This window comes from Ylistrum balloti, unplaced genomic scaffold (genome assembly GCF_031769215.1).
Source record: "Ylistrum balloti isolate Yb309-2 unplaced genomic scaffold, AGI_CSIRO_Ybal_v1 Utg369702, whole genome shotgun sequence".
NCBI lineage: Eukaryota > Metazoa > Mollusca > Bivalvia > Pectinida > Pectinidae > Ylistrum > Ylistrum balloti.
Genome location: NW_026781932.1, coordinates 741,464 through 765,834, shown reverse-complemented (window position 1 = coordinate 765,834; position 24,371 = coordinate 741,464). Strand labels below are relative to the sequence as shown.

The window sequence follows — 24,371 nt, the reverse complement described above, 5'->3', positions numbered from 1 at the left end:
CAACTTGTTAGGTCACCGCATTCAACAAGAAAACAAACCATTGAAGTTTAAGTAGATTCCATTATGGATGGAAAATATGAACGAATTTCAGTATTCAATAAATAATACCACCAAAGTGTTTCACAATTTTATTTTTCAACTTTTGTGAATACATGCCTCAACATTCATCCATGATTAGCACTATGTCTGCTGTATAGTACACAAAATTTCTCACAACAAATATACTTGGCCTTGCCTTTACCTTGTTTTATACATTTTTTTCATAAAATTATTGCGCAGTTGAAAATATTGCATTTTATTCAACATTGAAATTATTTACATAATCCTAGATTACAAAGCCCAAAGTTTCTACAAAAAACATCCGTATTATGTGTCATGTTGGTCATTCTACAGTTATTTCCAAAGGTGTATTTGACTAAATAACAGAATCCTTCTCAAAATTAAATCCATGCAATCGTTACAAAACACCAAACGTTATCCTCGTTGCTGAATTTCATCTTTAACACTTTTAGTTTGATGGCATTTTCATTGATGAACTTTCCACTTGTCCCAGAAACTACAGCACAAAAGCCAACATTTTTGTAGTTCTATAGAAGACATATATTGATCTCTAGTAACCATGAAAGTCGGTGAATCTAATGTCTTGACAGCTTTCTACCATCTCATACAAAAATCCAAACAGCTATGTGCAGCTATGTCTCAAGGTTCATTTCAAGGAAAAAGTTGAAGTGAAACCATTATACAAAATAAAATAAAAGTCTTAAACAAGCAAGAATCTTAATGAAATTTGATTCAGTAAAATGTATTGTCTCATTAAATGAATTTCTACCAAAATGGTGAACAAAATATAATATCTTATATTGATCCCTCTTTCTGGCAATATGGCAGTGCTGATATTATTGACAGGAGTACCCGCAGAAAAAAACATGTGGTCAGGCAAGTGACCACTATCTTTTTAGAAACCCATGTGGTCAGGAAAGTGACCGTTATCTTTTTAGAAACCCATGTGGTCAGTCAAGTGACCATTATCTTTTTAGAAACCCATGTGGTCAGGCAAGTGACCATTATCTTTTTAGAAACCCATGTGGTCAGGAAAGTGACCGTTATCTTTTTATAAACCCATGTGGTCAGGAAAGTGACCATTATCTTTTTAGAAACCCATGTGGTCAGGCAAAAGACCGTTATCTTTTTAGAAACCCATGTGGTCAGGAAAGTGACCATTATCTTTTTAAAAACTCATGTGGTCAGGCAAATGACCACTATCTTTTCACATTCAATCATAGACTCTCTCTCAAGTTTGCTACGTTCACTTTAGACTGCATAACCTCTCTCTACTTTAAATATTATTCATATTAATACTTCTGTAATCAATGATCTATTGAAGGAGAAAACAGCAGACAAACGACTGTAGTGAATTTCAGTTTCATTTCAGTCACCTTTCAAAATGAATAATTAAAAAAAAGTACTTTACCAGTACATCACACAGCAGTAATGATATGCTATACTCTCATTCTGTAAGTATATTCATTTTACAAGCCATTAATACAAAATACTTAATTGAATATCATGCTGCCCTGAAAACCCATTTCAGTGTCTTCTTTCACTTTCCCAGTATATTATACTAATCACAACAGTGCCACTTGTTCCTCAGTCTGTTCCTCCTCCAAGTCTGGGATCTTCCACTGAATGCGACGACCCTCTTCATACATTTCCTTGATGGTGGCCCGGACCTTGTCCATTCCTTCTTTGGACATCTCCTGATACTTGAGATAGAGTTGAAGAGCAGTACGGGCATCCTCAACAGAGTCATGAGTTGTTGACTGAATATTCAATTCTGTTAAGTATATAATGATAACTGTAAATGACTTATAACTAAGTTTATTGCTGTAAATGAGTGAAAAAATGTAAATGAGGGGGGAAAAAAGCAACTAGAGGTATGAAGATCAATATGAAGGTAGAACATATATAGCATATCTTATTAGGATCCACTGATATATTACTCGCACAAGTACCAATTGGTTAAGGTAACCATGTTGCAACATAATTTTTAAGCTAATTCCATTAGATATCTTTACGTCACTCTGGAATTGCAGCATGTAAAAAGAGAGAGGCAATCACACCTACATCATGATTCTTTTCAACACCTTCTTGCAATATCCATTCAAAATTTGAAATTATCAATAACTATTGACTTTTCTGCTTTCGTCTAACTGGAATGATATACAAGTACTGACAATGAGAATCCTGTAAAATGAGTCTAGCCAAATTGATATTCATGGGATAATACATTGTTATCATCCATGTACATATTGAAGATCACCAAAACCTTAGTGTATATGATATCATAAAGCAGCTGAAAAACCCTGTTATTTTTATCAGCATCTCGTACACTCCACCTTGGTGCTTCACACTAGTCACTGGTTTGATGAAGATGACAGTGTAGTTATGGAAGCGTCACATAAGAATTTTTATTTTATATATCTTACCTACCTGTGATACAGTGTAACTATTTATATTACAGCTGCTAAGAGGCTATTGACCTATGTAGAATAAATAAGAAGACAGCTAGGTTTAAGCATTATGCCAAAAACTAGCTGAATTTGATGGTACATGTATACATTAATTGCAAAACCATGAATACTTACTGAGGAAATACCATGCAAGAAACTTGAGGGAGATCATCCTCTGACGAGGAATATGGAATAGTTCAACGGTGTCTATCACCTGGTCCTTAGGAACCTGTGCAAAAAAATGTCCATTACAAATACTGAGAGGCCAGATGCAATTGATAGGTTTTAAGTCCTGAATTAATACTTGTATGATCACGGTACTCATCACACAGAAAATATTTTTGTTCAGAAAGAATTATTTTCAGGTACCATCATATTTACATTTCTTTAATAGCCCCAAGGTTTTGTTTATCCAGTTTTAATGATAGTAAAATTGTATGATGAATCTTGAAAACAAGGACATGCCACACAGATTGCACAATATTTTCCTCCAGAAGTACCAGAGGGAAACTTAAAATTTGGTAAGAATTAGTTTTGCAATTATGAGAAAAATTGAAAATTAAAAGATGAATGAAAAGATATCTATCAATGCACTAGAAGGTTTAGAGTACAAGGGAGGTAACTGCTATATTTTTTGGATAAATGTACATGCATGATCATCTGGTTATTTCCCTTGATGGGTAGATTCACACAAATCTTGTTCTTATGGTCAAAATCTGCACTATATATAAATCTCTTGGTTGTGACAGTGTACGCACTTTTACCATTAAAAATTTCAAATATTTCCAGAATAACTGATTCTTTGCTACAGGTTGATTTTTTAGTCAAGTATGTACTGAATTCATAAGTGCAGAGTTTTGTTTTCATCATCATCTTAATTACTTATACACTTACTCTGATATTGATCACTCTAAAGTCTTTCTTTAACCCATGACCTACAAACAGACAACCAGCATCAACCAGATATCTCAATTTCTGATATGTCGATTTCAAGGTTGTTAGGTGCTTCGAGGACACTGTGGGGTCAAGGTCACCTGGCTTGATTCCAGAATACTGGGTCAAGTAATCAACAACCTGAAACACAACAAAAGTGAGGTGATCAGTAATAGTGTCCTGTCTTACGTCACTCAATTACAGCATGCATCAAACTCCACTGCAATATAAATACCAGGTAAGTAATTTGTTGGCCCTGGCCCTTGTATCTATAGTAACACTTCTCCTGGTCTGTGATATGACTTCCAGACAATAGATTGGACTATACCCTGTATGGCCAGGAAAAGCAACTATGTTGTTGAACATCCAAAATAAAGTCACCAAAAACGAGATGACATTAAAATGAAATTTTGTGAAACATCCCAATATGGTGTCAAAACACCATGAAAATCATCATATGACCTCATTATGAGACATTGTTACATACTGCAAGAAATTATCAAAATGAAACATATTGAAACATAACAATATGACACAAAAAATAAATATACTGACCTGTTCCTGTGTAGATATGTAATCATCAAGGAATGGTTCCCCACATTTTTCTCCTTGTCTGTAATATCAATATACTAGATCATTGTTTGTCTGTAATATCCCATATCATTGTGATTCATTCCTCATACTTTTTCCATATCATAAAATAAAACCAATTCATATTCAGACAATTAAGAATGGCCAAACCATTAAACGGATGTATCAAATTTTTCTGTGGTAATTCCTGGTAGGTATTAATTACGTTAACCCACAGGACTAAAACTTATAAAGGTGTTCATAATATCTTCACTATAAAGCTCTCCAGAAATGGATATCTCTTAATGAGCCCAACAGATATTGAAGTCGTATCATTAAATATGAGTAAGTTTACTGTAAAATGTTGGGTGTTTTTATCATTTGTTCCATATTAAAGATCACTGAATGAAGCCCACTCTATCTTGATATTGATAGAAATGATCCACAGGTATAGTTAGATATTCATAACAGTTAGAGTCTAAACAACATACCTCAGATCTTCACCTGATGTTACCAAGCTAATACTGACTAAGCTATTGCGACCACTTTTTAAAAATTCATTGGTAATTTAATTTACTTTTAACTGCTGTAATGTAGTGTTACTATAATCTACACAAACAGCATTTCTGTAAAAGCGGTATGACACCGTAATAATTCCTTTTTGTGAAAATCTCACAAATATGACTCCGGTACCAGTAATTAGTTTTATGAAATGAACCAAAAGTCATAGTGGATTTCTGTGACTTAAATTCAAACTCCAGCCATTACAGAGTGACCAGACAGGAAAAGGTTGGCTCACCCTCGGATACAGGATATTCTGGCAACAGTAAGATGACTGGGCTTAATAGTAGACCTCGTGCCATCACTTCTCAGCTCTGATTCCTCCTGTGATAAAATGAGACACAGCAGTAGATACAAATCCACAAACATAGTTGGCATAGAAAATGTAACAAAAACACATAACTTAATTAACATGATCTGTTGTATTGATATATTTAAAGAAGAACAATAACTTCTATCAAGATTTATCAGTCTCTGATTTTCACAAACATTTTTTTTACAAACCAATGCTTCCTCAATATCAAATTCCCTTCATTCTTGTTTTATTTTGATATATTCATGATAAAAACATTAAAACATGCAGTACAAAGCATGATATTCAACTTAATTAACCAATACCAGTAATCTAACCTGATTCAGTGAAACAAACTCAGCATCAAGAGCAATTATGTCCCCTTCTTTGGGGAGCTCTTCTGGAGAAAGAGGTGTAAAGGACACTTTTCTCCTTTGGGGGTTGACTAGAGCAACATCCTCAAACAAAATGTCAGCCGAGATTGGATTCCTCACTAGAACAGAAAAACAAGACAAAAACAAATCAATAGGTCCTCCCTATACACAGGAAAAACAGTTTCAATCAAGAATCATTGTAACAAAGAAAAATCTGAAAAAAGATAAAAAATGGAACTCTAAACAGAAACAGGATAAAATATTGATGTATTTTTACAGCGTAACATGTCATTCTTCCATTACATGTTAATTGGAAGTAAACCTGTATTTATTTAATACAGCTATATATACACTTATGACTGTAGGAAATAAAATATATGGGGAATTGGTATACATTTCAAAATTAATGACATATTTTGCCAAATTATTAGTAAAACCAACCTGGTATGTCGTAGTGTTTATGAACCTGTCTTCTCATGAAATAAATTGTGCAAGGTATTTTCCAGTCCAGATTGAATTGCACTGCTTCATGCTGGAGTAAAAAAAATAAAAAGTTAAAAGAGACAGGAATTTCTGAAAGATTCTTAAACAAAATCAAGCATTTTTCAATTTCCTGCAATGACAAAATTTATACAGTTAAATTAAAATACTTCAAGTTAAAACCATACAGTAGCCAAATCAGATTTTGCTTTCAAAATAACTGATCAGATTAATATATTCTTGACAGCCCATCCACACAGACAAGAACATTATAGCCAATAGATGGAAAATAGAAATATCAGACAAAAGAAAATGTTGATCAAATGAGTTGAAAGGTCTACAAAAATGACATCTCATTGTGCACTTTGTAATCAGAAAAAAAAAACTACTTGGTAGACTTTTATGGAACAAATCAGAAGTTTGTAGGTAATCTAGGATATTTCGTATACTGATGGTTTCAGATACAGATTCTAAAGCACTTAAATCCTTAGAAATATAAATATGTACGCAGATGGTCAATACAATCCGATAAAATCCGTCTTATCTTATCATATGAAGTATTCTCCAAGCTGTACAAAGAAACTTTTCAATGAAATTTCTGAAAAGTGTTATAATATATAAGTGTTATTCAAAAATGTTACAAAATGATTTACAAAGAAGCTATGAAACTTATATCATTGTTAATTATTTCATAGAGTATGCTTGAAAATGTTAAGTTAATTAAATCTCAGATGAAATGAAAAAATTCAATATATGATTTGTTTAAACAAAATTAACATCAAAATCCAATGTTGCCTTGAATTTTACATAAAATGTAAGCAGTTGGTATATTTGAAACCTCAATTCTGCAGATTAGTTGTTAATTACTTACTTTCTCTACTGGTGTAATAGAGAAATCGTTGTAGAGATACCACTGTGTACAGGTTACATTTTCCTTACGGAAGTGGTATGTCTCTCCCACGTTGATGTGTGTCACCAGATTCCCGCCAGACTTTGAGTCCTTTATATGGGCCACCGTTGCATACAGTTCATAATACTTCACATTTGGATCTTCCTCCTTTGGCAAGGGTTCCTGTTCATGTATCATTAATTATATTTTAAACAATAATATGAATATACTAGCATATTTTCAATGCTCATGACAATCACCAAAAAGGAGACTCCCGATTCTTTGCAAACCGCTTTGATTCCAAAATGTAATTAACCTATGAAAATTAGTTAAATTTAACCCCTTCCATGGGCAGAATGCGAGAGCCTTGGGGAAATAAAATTTATGATTTCAGTAGAGCATCTTAAGACACCTCCATCCTTGAACAGCATTTGATTCTGCAATAATTGGGTGTTGAGAAGATTTATGAAACTTAAGTCAACCTTTTTCCACAACCCTCCGGCCAATGTTCGGAAGGTATCATGTAACTCAGATTTTTCCTTCATCTTTGGCCATGGAATATTTCCGCAAAACTTTATTGAAATCACTTCAGAGGCTTTTGAGAAGTTGAAAGTTCAAAACATTTCCAAATGCATGATGCCACACAAAATGTGATCTCAATAGGTCACCATGAGACTCCATCTCAGTTAATCTAAAAATTTCAAACCCTAGTTGATAGGAAAGAGACATAAAAAAACATAGCGAGGTAAAATAGTTCATCTACACCTCACCACAAGGTATTTTTTGGTGTCAGAAATTAGATATCACAAATATGAACATGAAAATCCTTCACTTACGTCATCTGGAATTTGTACCAATTCTACTCTCCCTTCACTAGTGAGTTCTACTTTGAGGCCCATAGGAATCCAGATAGAGTTCATGTCTTCTTCTGGTTCCTTGTCTTTATCTCTGCAACAAAATCACGAAACATTGTTATCCTACGTACCACAAACCCTGCCTACATCATAGAGCACCTACAACACATATATGTAATACAGTTCTGACCATTTCAAACAAATTTTATCAAAATTAAAAAAAAAAAAAAAAAATCAATGCTGTCTCTCATGTATACAGATATTAGTCATTTAATAAAGGAAAGAAGTTATTTTTTTTTAGAATATATCATTCATCACTTTAAAGATTCAAGAATCTTTGACACTGTAATCTACACCAAGCAAACAGGTATTATAGTACAGCAAACTAGAAAATAATGTATGACATGACATGAATTCAATGCTCAACAATTTATCTATAAATAGCAATAGTGACCTTGACCTTAGATCTCGGAACCATGAGTTCAAATGAGATTTTATCATACTTGACCTTTGACTGAAATCCTTTCTGGAAGAAGTAAGGTTGCTAAAGTGACAATGATTGGGACAAGACACAATGCAACGAGATAAGGATGCAAAGGGTGTGGAAGACTAAATACACTAAACCCTTCTCCCATCCTATAGAATGACCTACCCGTGGCCAGGCTCATGCTTGAAACGACATCCTTTCCTGGTACATGAGCGTCCGTAGCGACACATAACCTGGGTAGAACTGGACATGTGGGGTGCTGAATTGGTACTAGACAGACTCTCTCCACTCTCTTCTCTCTGTTGTTTGATCAACTGCAAATAGCCAGATTAGGATTAAATGCAGATCAGTTATAGGCGTAAGGCAGCACAACAACAAAACCAGCTATAAACAGTGGGAACAGGGTCAGTTATAAACAGTGGAAACAGGGTCAGTTATAAACAGTGGAAACAGGGTCAGTTATAAACAGTGGAAACAGGGTCAGTTATAAACAGTGGAAACAGGGTCAGTTATAAACAGTGGAAACAGGGTCAGTTATAAACAGTGGAGACAGGGTCAGTTATAAACAGTGGAGACAGGGTCAGTTATAAACAGTGGAAACAGGGTCAGTTATAAACAGTGGAAACAGGGTCAGTTATAAACAGTGGAAACAGGGTCAGTTATAAACAGTGGAAACAGGGTCAGTTATAAACAGTGGAAACAGGGTCAGTTATAAACAGTGGAAACAGGGTCAGTTATAAACAGTGGAAACAGGGTCAGTTATAAACAGTGGAAACAGGGTCAGTTACAAACAGTGGAAACACAGTGGAAACAGGGTAGTTATAAACAGTGGAGACAGGGTCAGTTATAAACAGTGGAGACAGGGTCAGTTATAAACAGTGGAAACAGGGTCAGTTATAAACAGTGGAAACACAGTGGAAACAGGGTAGTTATAAACAGTGGAGACAGGGTCAGTTATAAACAGTGGAAACAGGGTCAGTTATAAACAGTGGAGACAGGGTCAGTTATAAACAGTGGAGACAGGGTCAGTTACAAACAGTGGAAACAGGGTCAGTTATAAACAGTGGAGACAGGGTCAGTTATAAACAGTGGAAACAGGGTCAGTTATAAACAGTGGAAACAGGGTCAGTTATAAACAGTGGAAACACAGTGGAAACAGGGTAGTTATAAACAGTGGAAACAGGGTCAGTTATAAAACAGTGAAAACAGGGTCAGTTATAAAACAGTCAAAACAGGGTCAGTTATAAACAGTGGAAACAGGGTCAGTTATAAACAATGGAGACAGGGTCAGTTATAGTGACAGTAATAAACCGTGGAAAGAGGGTCAGTTAAAAACAGTGGAAACAGGGTCAGTTATAAACAAACAGTGGGTCAGAAACAGGGTCAGTTATAAACAGTGGAACAGTGGTCAGTTACAGTGGAACAGAGTTATAAACAGTGAAAACAGGGTCAGTTATAAACAGTGGAAACAGGGTCAGTTACAAACAGTGGAAACAGGGTCAGTTATAAACAGTGAAAACAGGGTCAGTTAGAAACAGTGGAGACAGGGTCAGTTATAAACAGTGGAGACAGGGTCAGTTATAAACAGTCAAAACAGGGTCAACTAAAAACAATTTCAACAGGGTTAGTTACAAACAGCAGATAATTTACAACCGGAAGTAGATTTTCTTACAGAAAGTGGTGATAATAACTTACCATTTGTTGAATAAGCCAAAATTCAAAGTCTCTGACATTTTCTAGTCCACAGTTAAATGCCAAAATATCAGGAAGATTCTGTATGACTTTCAGTCGAGTCTGAAATGAAATGTTGAACAGGATTGAAAAACACGACTCTAAATAATGATGAAAAATGCTTTGTAACTTCACATCACTGCAACAGAATCCCTGAGTCCAACTTCTCTTGTATTATATGAAACAAGACAATTTTCCTGTCCCAATCAAACACAATTTAGGTAGTGAAAAGTGTACATACGTGAGGTTGGTATCGACCACACTCATTACACCAAGCCTGCGTGGTCTGCTCCATCATCATGCTATGTTTCAGTACCTGGGCAAATGTGAACATAACGGGCGGCTTGTTTGGACCTGCCAACATAAAGCAAGTCAGGTAAAAGGTTCATAAAGTCTCATTTTTTTTCCCCATGTGTTTCTTTGGTTTTCATTTCTATATTTTATGTATGGATATATCAATATGACATGTGAGCTCTTATCAGTGGAAGGTTTTTCTAGAAATCAAGAAATCTAACAAGGTGGATCACCCCAGCAAATAAACTCTATTTATCCATTCAATATTATTCACACAGAAGATTCTTTACACAAAGTAATAATTTGACAGTAACAAAAGGATAAAGAATCTATAGGCAGACTCTGGACTTCATTTCCTAGAATTTTAGGTCAAGAAGTGATGTCATAACGACTATTTTTGAGTCACTAGCAGTGGTGTAACACAAAGGCTGAGTAGTTTCACCGCACAAACTAGAAAGGAAACCCTACCCAGGAAATTATATTTAGTCGAGAATGGTCTGGGTAGGAGAGAATTATGAAACCATTGTCATTTTACCTGGCGGAGAACAGTCAGGATAAGAAAGGTTTATGAGAGCGTTGTCAGACATTTTCTGTGTCTCAAGGCCACATCGACATTTTAATGTTGTCACCATCTTCAGATGCATTAGACTGGACAAAACTGATGTCTCCTCATATCTGTATACACAACATATATAACATTGTCATAAAACTGAAATGGTTATATACATGAATTACACTGTGTGAGTTTTTGAGGATGTACGGATACTAAATATATATTGTGGCATACTTCATTGTTCATCACCTCTCCAAAGACAATTTGATAGTCACCTCTCTATTGACAAATCACCAGTCTTAGTAAGACACCTCTAGACCTATATGAGTTATAATTTGCAAACAAAACTTTAGCAAATACTAGTTACAATACACTCCATATTCCTGTGATTTAACCCAAAACTGCAATATAGATGCGAGTCCATACAACACTTATATACAGTATCACAATGCTTGCCTTCCAATTCAATTTTCACTATATCTCTTTGCTATATTTCAGTAAGGTAAGAAACATTTCTCATAGTCACTTAAAATAGATAGTAAAACTCCTGATCATAATATTGTCAATTTTTTCATAAGTCCCTGTCTGAACACCAAGCAAGAAAGGCTTATGCCTCTGATAATTCTCTTAAATTGTTGGCTATACATAATTAATTTTTTAGATTCTCCAGGCTGGTGATTTTTTTTAATTTATCTCACACTGGTATATTGTTCTGATACCACATTCTGTATCTTTATATTGAAGTCAGTATAAAATACCGCTAAAAGTAACCGTTCAGTATTGAAATAATCAAACTATATAAAGGATGAGTATTGTGATGTGCATCATATCGCAGCTAAAGTGTATCAATGAATCCCAAGTAACTGGTCAAGACATGCTAAAAACCCATTGGTCTGATAAATTTAAACAACATACATCTCTTCACACGGTGGTTCCTGCACTTCCTTCTCATCGCCTTGAGAGCCGGCCTTATCTTTATCCTCTTCATCAGTAGGTTCTTTTCCTTTCTTCTTTCCTTTCTTTTTCTTCTTCTTCCTCGACTTTGGTGGTGTAGTTTCAGTGGGTTTGTCTGAGGATTTTTCATCCTCTGTTTTATTCGCTCCCTCCCCTGCCTCTTCTTTTGAATCCTCCATCAAAGTTCTCTGAAGAATTTCCTGATTGTACAAAAATAATTTAGATGAATTTTAATTCATGATAAATTGCTATTTTTATACGTCAATTGATATTTACTCAGTGTTCAGAAGAGCTGAAACTAGAACAGATATTTCTTGAAATATTTCTTGATATATTTTGATATATGAGTTTTGAATTGAATCCAAGTCTATCAAATATAATATAGATTTATTTCTTTTACAAAAATTGCAGAACAAGCTATCAACTTATATCAATCACCCTTACTGACCAGGTTGGATGACCAGCACGCAAGAGGTCTTACTATGAAAGAAAACCAGAGTACCCAGGGAAAACCCACATGGTCAGGCAGATGACCCTATTATACCTTTTCACATCTATTCCGGGAATCAAACCCCAGACGGCTAGGTGAAATTTAAGTGCATTAACACTGTGCCATATGACCATCCAAACTCTGTTCAAAAAGTCACTGTGAGAAACCCTTGCATGTTTAGCATATGATGCTAGATTTCACGAGGCAGTTTATAAACTTACGGAGTGAATCTGTGGGAACATAAAGCGTTGCCAGCTCTGAATCAGTCTTGACAAGTTAATGTGCCCTTCATTTTCCTCATTCTCTGCCAAGACCAGTCCAAGAGCTGCAGCCTCCGGAATTGTTCGAAACGCACGCAGGAAGTTACTGGCCTGAAAATAACTTGGTTGGTGAGTCATAATAGGAACCATATAGACATATGAACTTTGATATCAAAATATACTTAAAATGGAAATTGTCCTGGTTAATGCAGAAAGTTCAGAGGACTTCATCATTATCATGAAAACGATTTTGAACCAAATTTAAGTATTTAAAGCAGAACTCATAATATCTATATATTTTAAAGATTATCCATTCAAAGATCACTACAGTTACAATTTCTATTTTACTTAAAACATATGTTTTTTTTATTAACGTTAATTTGCAGGAGAAAGAGAGCTCTGCAACATAAGTTTGAAGAGAATAAAAACTTGAAATCATCACAAAAGTCAACCAGTAGCTTTTGTTGAATAAAAAGCTGAAAACCTTCAAGCACTGCTCATATTCTCTTCAAAACAAAATTATCAGTAGAGATCTATATATTCATTCAATGTTTCCAAAGTGAAAACAAGAAGCTGAATGACAATCTATCACACCAATTACACACAATCTACCTGTAAACACACACCAATTACACACAATCTACCTGTAAACACACACAAATTACACACACTACCTGTAAACACACACCAATTACACACAATCTACCTGTAAACACACACACAATTACACACAATCTACCTGTAAACACACCAATTACACACACTACCTGTAAACACACACCAATTACACACCCTACCTGTAAACACACACCAATTACACACAATCTACCTGTAAACACACCAATTACACACCCTACCTGTAAACACACACCAATTACACACACTACCTGTAAACACACACCAATTACACACAATCTACCTGTAAACACACACCAATTACACACACTACCTGTAAACACACACACAATTACACACAATCTACCTGTAAACACACACCAATTACACACACTACCTGTAAACACACACCAATTACACACACTACCTTCACACACACAATTACACACATGTAAACACACAATTACACACTACCTGTAAACACACACACAATTACACACAATCTACCTGTAAACACACCAATTACACACCCTACCTGTAAACACACACCAATTACACACAATCTACCTGTAAACACACACACACAATTACACACAATCTACCATGTAAACACACACACACACACACAATTACACACAATCTACCTGTAAACACACACACAATTACACACAATCTACCTGTAAACACACACACAATTACAAACAATCTACCTGTAAACACACACACAATTACACACAATCTACCTGTAAACACACACACAATTGCAAACAATCTACCTGTAAACACACACACAATTACACACAATCTACCTGTAAACACACACACAATTACAAACAATCTACCTGTAAACACACACACAATTACACACAATCTACCTGTAAACACACACACAATTACACACAATCTACCTGTGATGCTTGGCCTTTCTGTTTATCCAGCATCTGGAATAGGAAACCTAGCTCACAGGATAGACAGAACTCTTTATCACACAGGTGACTCAGTAATGTACATCTCAGTGGCTCTATAAAGTACAGCACCTAAAAAGTAGAGAGATAAGAACATATACTACCATATCAATGTGTACCTAATCATTTAAAATTTATATCTGTATTTATCCAACAATAAGTCCAAGTCTGGTAATGAACACATTTGTATCTACTGTTTAACAAAATTACAAACAAATTCAATTTTCATTTTCCTTGAGTAAACCCACCCACTGTGTTGGATCCATATGTTAGCCTCGTATGTTAATGCAAAATAAACAGGGAAAGAAACTATTTTTCGATTATAAGAATTCTTTATTGATATTAAGGTCAAAGTTCATGCAGATAGAGAAAATTAATTAAATGATTCTATTTTTAACCAAAATGCAGAATTATAATTCTTAAGCCTATAGCTTGAAAGTACATACAAGAATCAGGTAACTGTGCTGGTGAATTTCTTTAATCACAATGTCATGCAAAATCCAAGCTTGCCAATTTCTAATTTTAATGCATATCCATTTTTCATTCTTTTGAAATTATTCGGTTTCTTGAATTATCAATAAGTTAACATCTTCTCTTCATCATTTCTTAATTGTTCAGGCCTATCTTTATCTACCATTGCCAAACTTCTACAATTTGGTCTCTACTTTCAGTGAAGATTCCAAAAGCACCAGACAGATGTTAAACAGGGTTTCATTCATTAATCAGTATATTCTGTACTAGAAACATAAGTGAATTCTTTAAATTGCAGCATCTCTTCATAAATCTTAGCTAAAAATTGAATACTTTATTTCTATCATAAATTTCTTCAAACCATTAATTTTACTTAAAAATAAAAATTCTGAAAAAAAAACACAGGATCAGTCTTTTTCATTCCCTAGCTTAAAAAAGTATGCACACAAGCTTAGATTTCAGTTGAAAAGAAACTTAAGTACTATCCTCTATTTGTATTTATCTTCCATTCAATATATGTAGCCGGTAAATAAAATCTTACTTGACTTTTACATCTATAATGTTTGAATGAGCATACCTGGAGCATACAATTACAGTAGGCATTAGGAATATGTGTTTCCAGTCCAGCAAAATGTGTTTTATTGTAAAGTCTGAAGTCAAAATCTTCCAAGCCAAGTTTAGAGTACTTCAGGTCTACCTTCCTGAAACGTTTCGGCACCACAAAGAATGGATCTTCACCTGTTCAACACAAACAAATAGTTCATGTACCATTCCTTCTTTTGTAATACAAAGTTATCTGTTAATTTTAAGCAGGTATTGATTGTAATGTCATTAAACAGGGCGAGAAAATTACCTTGTTTTATCACAAATTTATGTTATTGTCTCACAAAGAAATGTTGTATCTATAAATATCTGCTCACAAGAACAGAGGGAATGTTTTGAAGGCTTTTTCACTGTTTTATGACAGTGTGGGGTTTAAAAAGTATTAACATTCAACAGATATATACCATATATGCTTTACACATATTCCAGGTACCATTCTTCAAATTTTAACTTGATTACAGCATGAATATACTGATCATTGCTAGTTCAGTTCAGAGCTTGTTATCACATTACCTCTGCCTAATGGTGACTCTAGGACACCTGATCATTGCTAGTTAAGCTCAGAGCTGGTTGTCACATTACCTCTGCCTAATGGTGACTCTGGGACACCCGATTTTCCTTTCTTCTTCTCTGACTTCATCAAGTACGGGGTTTGGTTACGACATTCCTTTCCCAGATTCTTAGCATAACCAACATTGTGTTGGATTTTCATGCTACGCAGTATTTCAGGGTCGATTTTCTTCGGCTTCCTAATCAAATAAATAAGTAAAAATAGAAGTCATTTAGTGATCAAGTCTACACCACATGTATTTAAACAGATGAGCGCAATGATGAATTTGAAATATGACCTTTAGCTTCTGAATATGACCTATGGCTCCTAAATATGACCTTTAGCTTCTGAATATGACCTATGGCTCCTGAATATGACCTATGAATTCTGAATATGACCTATGGCTTCTAAATATGACCTATGGCTCCTGAATATGACCTTTAGCTTCTAAATATGACCTTTAGCTTCTGAATATGAATAGGCTCCTGAATATGACCTTTAGCTTCTGAATTTGACCTATGGCTCCTGAATTTGACCTATGGCTCCTGAATATGACCTATGGTTCCTGAATATGACCTATGGCTCCTGAATATGACCTATGAATTCTGAATATATCCTATGGCTTGAGATGGTGTTGCTTTAATAGGCTATATTCCAACTGGATGTATGTCAACATTGTATTGTTGATCTATAGAATGCAATTACTGGGTATGTGTAACAGCAGATATTACAAGTGAAAAATCCCGAACATGTTGTGATATCCATCAGGATAATGTAAGCATACTTCAGGTTTTGTAGTCAAAGGACATCCTGTTTCATGTCCATTCAATCTCGACAGAACTATGATGCAATATATTGCCAAGCTAAGATAATGAAAATCTCTAACCTGTGATTTTAGATAATGAGGTATTCTATTTGTGGATGTAGCTGTCATCTTACCTGTAAAGAATCACATCACTTGTTGGACTAATGAAAAACTGTTCTCACCTGTAGGTCCTCTCACACAGGTGGTCAGGCCAATCAGAGAGCAGAGTTCCATTTGTAGGATAAACCATTGGTATGATAGATAGAGGTGTCAGTTCATCTGATAAAGAAATATGCTGCAGAGGTTCCAGCTAAAATAGATAAAATGATAGTTAATGAAAGGGGTGGTGATGAGATGTTGTGCTTAACAATGAAAGAAATTGTATAAACAATGATGGTCATGATTACAAATTTCTTTGGAAAAGAAATAGGTTCGCAAAGTATGGAATTCAGATATACATAAAATCTATCAGAAATGCCTTTCTCCATGTATACAAAGGAATCTAATAAACTCTCACATGGTCAGCAAACTCAGGAGCATGATGATATGTGTTGAAGGCTGCTTGTTCTCCCGTCGCAAACAAGTGCAGATAACCTAGGAATAAAGAGAAGCAAAATGCCAAATGAAGAATTTTCTTTATCACATTTAGAAGTTCAAAAGCAACCTAAGACATTTACCAGCTTGTATGACAATTGAAGTATTCTTTATTTTTATTTAATCAAACATTTTTACCTTCAACATTCAATACTGGCTATCAGACATTTTTCAGTTTCTAACTTACCACCAGTGTCCCCAAAGGCCAGTGCCTGACAGGATGATGAGATATCAAAGCTAGTGACATAACCTCCTTGTGTGTTGATGGGATACATCATCATGGCTGAAGGGGTCATGGCTGTAGTTTCTATGATCTGGAATTGTCCTGCCTACAAATCAAATCAACCCTATATATGTATATTGTAGTGTAAGAACACAACCTGGTGGTCATGTAGTGAGCACTGTACAACTGTAGTGAAACTTTTTGTTAAATAAAAACTAGCTATTAGCTAACTGTCAACAACAAATGTTTGGTGAAATATTTTGGCTAGCTATTAACTAGACACAGCTAACTGTCAACAAGAAATGTTGGAAAACAAGAAAACTTGGCTTGGCTAAATGTTCACTAGACACATCTAGCTGTTAACAGCAGATAACTAACAGTTGACCAGACACAGCTAACTGTCAACAACAAATGTTTGGTGAAATATTTTGGCTAGCTGTTAACTAGCCACTGCTATTAACAACATACAATGTGTGAAATGTCTTGGCTGATAACTGTACAATGCTTACTGTCAACAACAGGTGTCTGGTGAGGTTCTTCAACAATTATTTCAAAATTTACCTGTGACACGAGGGCTATGCGGTTACTAAAGGAAGGAATGAACTTGAGGAACATGGGATCTATGACCACTTGAATAGGAGACATTGCCCTCATCACACGCATGTCATACACCATAAGGAAACGGTCAACTGTCATATTGTTTAACCTAAAGAATAAAAAGTCACAAACAATTTGTTGGATTAAGCAAAATACTGATCATCAAAATTTTTTCACCTATCTTAAAAAAATTAATTTCAGTGTTTCATCTTAAAAAAATTAATTTCAGTGTTTCAAAGAACTTTTCGTGACTTCCATTTTGTAATTAGTAATCATACTATTAATCTGAAACTTTTGAAATTGATCTGGTATCAAATACATTTCATACCTGACAAACATACTTGGTTTTGCATTTACAATAATAACACTGATTTAAGACGCCATGGTTATGGTACAAAAAGGAAGTCATTTTAATACACAAGGATTTCATACACTGATCATGCTTGTAAAACGATCATTTTCACGCTGACCTTATGTCACACTTACCGTGTAGAAAATCCACACGTTACTAGCAGATTACCCTGTACATCAAAATCTGACAATGTACCACTATGAGCATCCAGTACATGTTCCGCATTCATCGTGTTGGGGTCATACAAGGTCACCTATGTAGCGTATGAATATATTCTGAGTTATACATTAAAATCACATATCATATATTTATCATGAAATCTTACTCAAAGTCAAAGCCCATCCCCTAGCTTATTACAGGCAATGAATTGATATTGGTTTATAATTCTGAAAAATAGCAATATCTAGGGGTGGGCTTATTACAGGACAATGAAATAATATTTGTCTATAATTCTAATAAACAGCAATATCTATGGGTGGGCTTATTACAGAACAATAACATGATATTGATTTTTAATGTTAATTTTACTACACAGGAATTTACATGGTATATGTAATCTTACTCAAGGTCAGGGGTGGGCTTAACACAGGACATTATGAACATCTTGTTCATGAGACAATAAGATTTTAAAGAAAGAGAATCAGGATACCATTCAATCTTAATGTGAGACAAGTCGTTTGTCAACTCACCTTCCCACCTGTGTCGCCAGCACAAATGAATTTATTGGAACTTCTGAAGATAGCACATCCTGGTTCTGGTATGTCAATCTGTAACACAGAGAAACTTTTAGCTCTCTACAGCTGATACTTCGTGTTAGCACTACAACAAATGACTGATACATCATTTTGTTCATGCCTCAAGTCTTGTGCCCTGTACATCATCAACGCTGTATTTTACATACCAGGTACTCTCTCATATAATGTATAAAGTGGAGTTTGCATTACTAAAAGTTTCTCATTAAAGACTGGAGGTTATGTCATATTCAGAAATATATCTACTAACAATATAATTCTTCTTATTCTTAACATTATGAATGGATGAAGCACATAATTTTGAACTGAAGGCCTTAAAACCAAAAACTGCCATGAGAACAGAAACTAAGAATAATCGAGTGACAGAATTTGCGAAAGGTATAGTACCATTGTGTACAAAGACCAAAGTACCATAAAAATATAGAACTATCCTAGATAAAGATACTATAGTAAATGTCCACATAAATATATAGTACCTTTGAAGAAAAAGATATAGTATCATAAAAATATAACAACATTCCAGATAAAGATGTAGTAAATTTCTAGATAAATATATAAATTTCTGGATAAAGATATAAATTTCTAGACAAAGATATAAATTTCTGGATAAATATATAAATTTTTAGATAAAGATATAAATTTCTAGATAAAGATATAAATTTCTAGATAAAGATATAAATTTCTAGACAAAAAGATATAGTATATATTTTTAAAGATCAAGGATATAGTAAATTTTTAGATAAAGATATAGTAAATTTTTAGATAAAGAATTATCACTGTTTTTAGATAAAGATATAGAAGTATTGTAGAAAAAGTTTTAGTACTGTTGTAGATATATAACAATTCTTATTAAAGTATCCCTCTAGATAAATATATGGAACAGTTCTAGATAAAAAAAAAACACTTACTATTCTAGATAAAGATATCATACCATTCCAGATAATAATATTGTACCATTCAACATAAAGCTATAGCACTGTTCTTTCTAAAGATATGTTAATGTTCTTAATAAAGTACCATTCCAGACAAAGATAAAGTACCATTCCAGACACAGATAAAGTACCATTCCAGACACAGATAAAGTACCATTCCAGACAAAGATAAAGTACCATTCCAGACACAGATAAAGTACCATTCCAGACACAGATAAAGTACCATTCCAGACACAGATAAAGTACTATTCTAGACAAAGACATACCGTTCTAATTTCCTTGAGCATTTCAAGGTCTAACTGAAGAGCTTTTGTCTGATGTCCACCAATCAGCACAGAGTGAGAACTCGTCATCAGCATACACTGCATGTTGTGCATGTTGGCACCACTACAAAATGAATCCCCAAACACTTATACATAGCCTAAATGGGCAATCTTTAGGCACTGCTCTCTTGGAATGTTCTGACAATGTAAGTTTTATTATTAGTCAACATGTTATCACTGTATTTATCTGGCAAAAAACCAAGTGGGGATAGGGGCAAGAAATAAATTCCCACTCCGAGTTGGGGGGTGAGGGTAGGGTTATTAAAGGACAATGAAATGGTATTTGCTTGCTATTCTACAGAATAGTCATAATTATTATTAGAGATGGGCTTGTTTTCTGAAAGATACATTATATCACACACACACACATATATATATATACTACCGACCATATTTCTTAACATTAACATCAATTTGACTAATTAATAGTCATTTTCATCTATAAATTTTGTTTTTCTTAAAGGACGAAATTTTTACACAATGAAGTATGTGTCATCAGAATTTAAAGAAAAACAGAAAAAAGGTAGAAATGTCTTACGTATATGTGAAAACTGAAAGCCCACGTCTGAGTGAGCAACGAAGACTGCCCTGGGTAAGTGACAAGATGCCACGCTCCAGAGGAACAATCTGCCGAATATCCTCTGAATTGTGAATCTGAAATGAAGTGTACTTCTGCAGCTCTGTGCCGTAGTAAGATGTCACATGACCCTGGGAAACAAAAAAGGATTGGTAAAAGAATAAAGCCATTTAGTAGTGAACAACCACCTACATTGTACCTTGGTGACAGCAACAACTTACAGCAACAATTATGGCTAAACCTTTGCTTTTACAGTGTATTCTAATTTGATATTTGATCTTTTCTTTATCTTTGCTTTAACAGTGAAGCCATTTGTGTAATTTTTTCTCTTTGCTAGAACAGCATTATTTTTTGCATAAAGTTTTATTTCTTCTGTTCTTTGCAAAAACAGTTTCATATTTTGCAGGAAGTTTGATCTTTTCTCTTCATTTTTCCAAGACTAACAATTTTGCAATTCTATGTAGTCAAATATAGGAATTGTGCAGTTACATTGCAAAGCATTGGAAACTTACAAGAAATTTTAGGGAGCATTTCATCTAGTACTTTACAACAAATAGCAATAACACTATTAACAATATTCAGAAACTGAAACAGATGATGGCTACCTCTCCATTATCTTTACATCAGGGACTTATCAGAATATTTAAATGAATCTGATAAATATCCATCCACTATTTCTCAAAAACAAAAAAAAAACATCTTTAAACATCTAAATCAAAGACTGCTAAATGTAAGCAATTTTCATTCCGAATATGAATGAAAATCAAACTTGCTCAGACAGGTACCAAGGGGATCTGTTTTAAAATTCTCAAGAAATTGCTGTAACAGACGTGAAAAGTCAAATGGTCATTTCGGTTTCCAAACAATCTCAAAACTGAAAATTTACAACGAAATAAAGCATGAGGGAAATCTAAACGTTCATACAAGCATGACATTTGAGAAAGACCCAATTACAATTTATGCTCCTAAAAAGAACCTAAAACAGCAACTCGTTGACCACGTTTTTTTTTCTGATTTGTGTCAAAATGGAACAGGTACATAGGTAAACCTACATATGAAATTTCAGGAAGATCCATCATGGATTTCTCCGGTAATACCAATAAGAGAGTGAAAACAATACAAAGTAGAACTCATGTTGCTTGATATACCCACATTCTGTATGTAATTGCATAAAATATCTCTTTCTTAATTTCATAATCATCAAGTCAGAGTTAACTGTCTTCAAATACCAGTATTTAACCTTGACTAATGACCACCATTACCTATGCAACTGTATTACCTGGTTTTATGGTTCTTTTTTTGTAAACATGAATTCTTTTTATTGTATTATGTCAGCTTGAAAACGGCAATTGCTTTAAACTCCTAAAAATACCAACAACAAGGTTAATCTTCTAAAGCCTTACTCCTTGATTTCCCATCCACAGCAGATCCTGAGTATCAAAACACAAGTGGGAAACTCCAAACCTGTCTCCTCCATCTACCAGGATACTATGAAGTTCTGAGTAGGGGCCAATGTCATGGTGTTGGGGTCCTTGCTGGTACATATTGTTGTCCTGTATATTAGAATATACATGTTAACTATCAGTTTAAAATGTTATGTAATAAAAAAAATCAGGGTTATGGGAATCAGTTAAAACATTTCAATTGTCTGGTAATGAATAAAAGTAATTATGAAACAAATTCATGCACACAAAATAAATCTTAATGGTGATCATTCAAGTTTATCTTCATAGTTCTGACAGTATAGTACGAGATATGGCTTTCGAAGGTAATACTTTATCAAGTTATCAGGTATGCCAGATATTTTAATTTGTAAGGTAGAAACTGAGAGTACTGCATGCTGGACAGTGAAGTCACTTGACATCGTAACTCTTAGCTACACAGAATTTTGATTTAGCACTTTTTTCATTGCTTTAAGAGCAATAGGTCTCTATTCATGACCCAAACACCTGTGTTGGATGGAATATGTAGAAGAAGAGAATTCAGGTCTCCTTATTAATCACAGCTAAAGAGAATTTCCCTGAAGTCAAGCGGTAGCATTTCTGTTTTGAAAGTGAAAAGTGGTAGATCAATCTGCAGTTGGGCAGGATATTTTTCTTCTTTACCTTTTTCTTCTATTACAGCACAATTTTTTTAGTTTTTGGGGTTTCATTAAAGCATGTGCTAAAGCGTTAATAACACTTATTAACAAAAATTCAGAATACAGGTACATGTAGATGCGATATCTACCAAATAATGATCAACTGGTTTTGAAATATAGTTGTTTTTTGTTTCAAGAACTTATTGATGCTAGGGACCTCAAACTTTAAAATCTGAAGCATGACTTTGAAAAACTCAGTGATAAAACAAGTTGGAAAATGAATGTGTTCGGTGAGTGCTAATAAATTTAATTAAAAAAAAATCAGCCTTCTGAAATATGGCAGGTCTTATTATTAATTGGTTTTTGATGTAGGGAGGAAGGAGGGGAAAGTTACAACAAACATTGTATTATGTGTATAATGTAAATAAGACATGGCAGTAGTCTACAAATACTTGTTTCATGCAAATCCAACTATATTCAGTTATACAGAAATTTGAAATTAAGGAAGAATGATAAGTTGATATTCATTATTTCTACGATGATATATGTGAAATTAGCCACAAAATGTAGGACTTTGTAACTTAAAGACAATTAAGCAGGAAGTAATTATCAGAGACCCTACAAACATTGCACACACTAGACAGAAAGTATAATACTGTACTATTTCACAAGTCTACTTTGTAACTAGGTATGTCTAACTTTAAATAATTGATCATTAATATTATCAAATTAAGTTGTAATATTTCTTTTACATGTGGGGGTGGTGCATAGTGTTCCTCTAGCATGCCTGGAGCCATCATTGGATCTCCATGTCCCATTACATCTGCTGGACCACCCATTGGTGGAGGGGTTGGATAGCCATGACTTTGTGGTACTGGTATTCCATTAAAATCCATGTTTCCTGAATGTTGTCACTGATTTAGGCTGCAATAAGATATATAGATATTCATTCAATGAGGCATGAAGAAAGACAAGGTTACCGGTCATATGTACATCTAAACTAATATTATCAGTACCATTTTGCAAATTTGTTATGATTTTCAATCTGACCATGGTCCATCAAAAAACAAAATCCATTTTTTTCTTAGTCAATAAAATTATCATAATGATAATATATATGGTACAACGTATAATTACCTTATGCATTGTAGTTGAACTGGTTATCTGTGCGTGCAGTTGGTAAAATTGTTATGTGACATGACACAAGGATCTCGAAATACATACCCTTATGAAAATGCCTTTCACTTAAGGTTTTTAATTTTTGAATTTTGAAAGTTCTGAACATAAACTGTGAAAATTAAGTGTCTTATGGCAACAATGTTTTCTAAAATATTGATAGCCTATATTAGGACATCGCACCACCATGTAACAGTAGTTACAGGCGAAGAGGTAAACAGATTATGTTTACATTTCAATAGTTAACTAGCAAATTCTAAAACATCATTTAAATCAATGTTTGATACTGTGCTAACGCAAAAACTCGGCGGGGTCCCTTGTCACTATTTCACTGTTTTGGAATCTGCGACAGCTTCGTGCGCCAGGCATGATTTTCAAGTCGCCACAGACCATTTATATTTTACAAATTTGTTGTCACTAAACGATTAAGATACTTACACAAATGATATGAAAATTACTTGAATGTGGTAACAATCTTGTTAAGTAGTACAGAGCATGTCTGGCAAACTACACATGCTGAGAAA

At 34.3% G+C, this 24,371-nt stretch overlaps 1 protein-coding gene across 1 annotated transcript; it reads right to left on the bottom strand.

Annotated features, from left to right (window-relative positions):
• Nucleotides 1-115: 115 nt before the first annotated feature.
• On the bottom strand, nt 116-24,371 carry LOC132565207 (PAN2-PAN3 deadenylation complex catalytic subunit PAN2-like). The gene is made up of 29 exons (XM_060229840.1): nt 24,286-24,371; nt 23,424-23,595; nt 21,995-22,144; nt 20,553-20,722; nt 19,958-20,078; nt 18,697-18,774; nt 18,142-18,260; nt 17,620-17,764; nt 17,023-17,164; nt 16,759-16,835; nt 16,424-16,551; nt 15,469-15,635; nt 14,861-15,021; nt 13,756-13,884; nt 12,194-12,343; nt 11,444-11,682; nt 10,511-10,650; nt 9,923-10,035; nt 9,646-9,744; nt 8,116-8,264; nt 7,446-7,557; nt 6,592-6,792; nt 5,682-5,772; nt 5,205-5,359; nt 4,813-4,898; nt 3,999-4,056; nt 3,405-3,584; nt 2,646-2,739; nt 116-1,834 (listed from the first exon to the last, which is right to left on the bottom strand). The coding sequence occupies exons 2-29, from the start codon at nt 23,565-23,567 to the stop codon at nt 1,626-1,628; spliced, it is 3,807 nt and encodes a 1,268-aa protein (XP_060085823.1). The 5' UTR covers nt 23,568-23,595; nt 24,286-24,371; the 3' UTR covers nt 116-1,625.

Bases quoted from the DNA above. Each gene is read 5' to 3' on its own strand.
- LOC132565207 (XM_060229840.1), bottom strand. From the start codon at position 23,567: ATGGATTTTAATGGAATACCAGTACCACAAAGTCATGGCTATCCAACC. The intron at 15,022-15,468 runs GTAATGTGACAA...TGTGTTGAACAG, and splicing joins AGAGTCACCATTAGGCAGAG to GTGAAGATCCATTCTTTGTG. The intron at 10,651-11,443 runs GTATGTTGTTTA...TTGTGTATACAG, and splicing joins GAACCACCGTGTGAAGAGAT to ATATGAGGAGACATCAGTTT.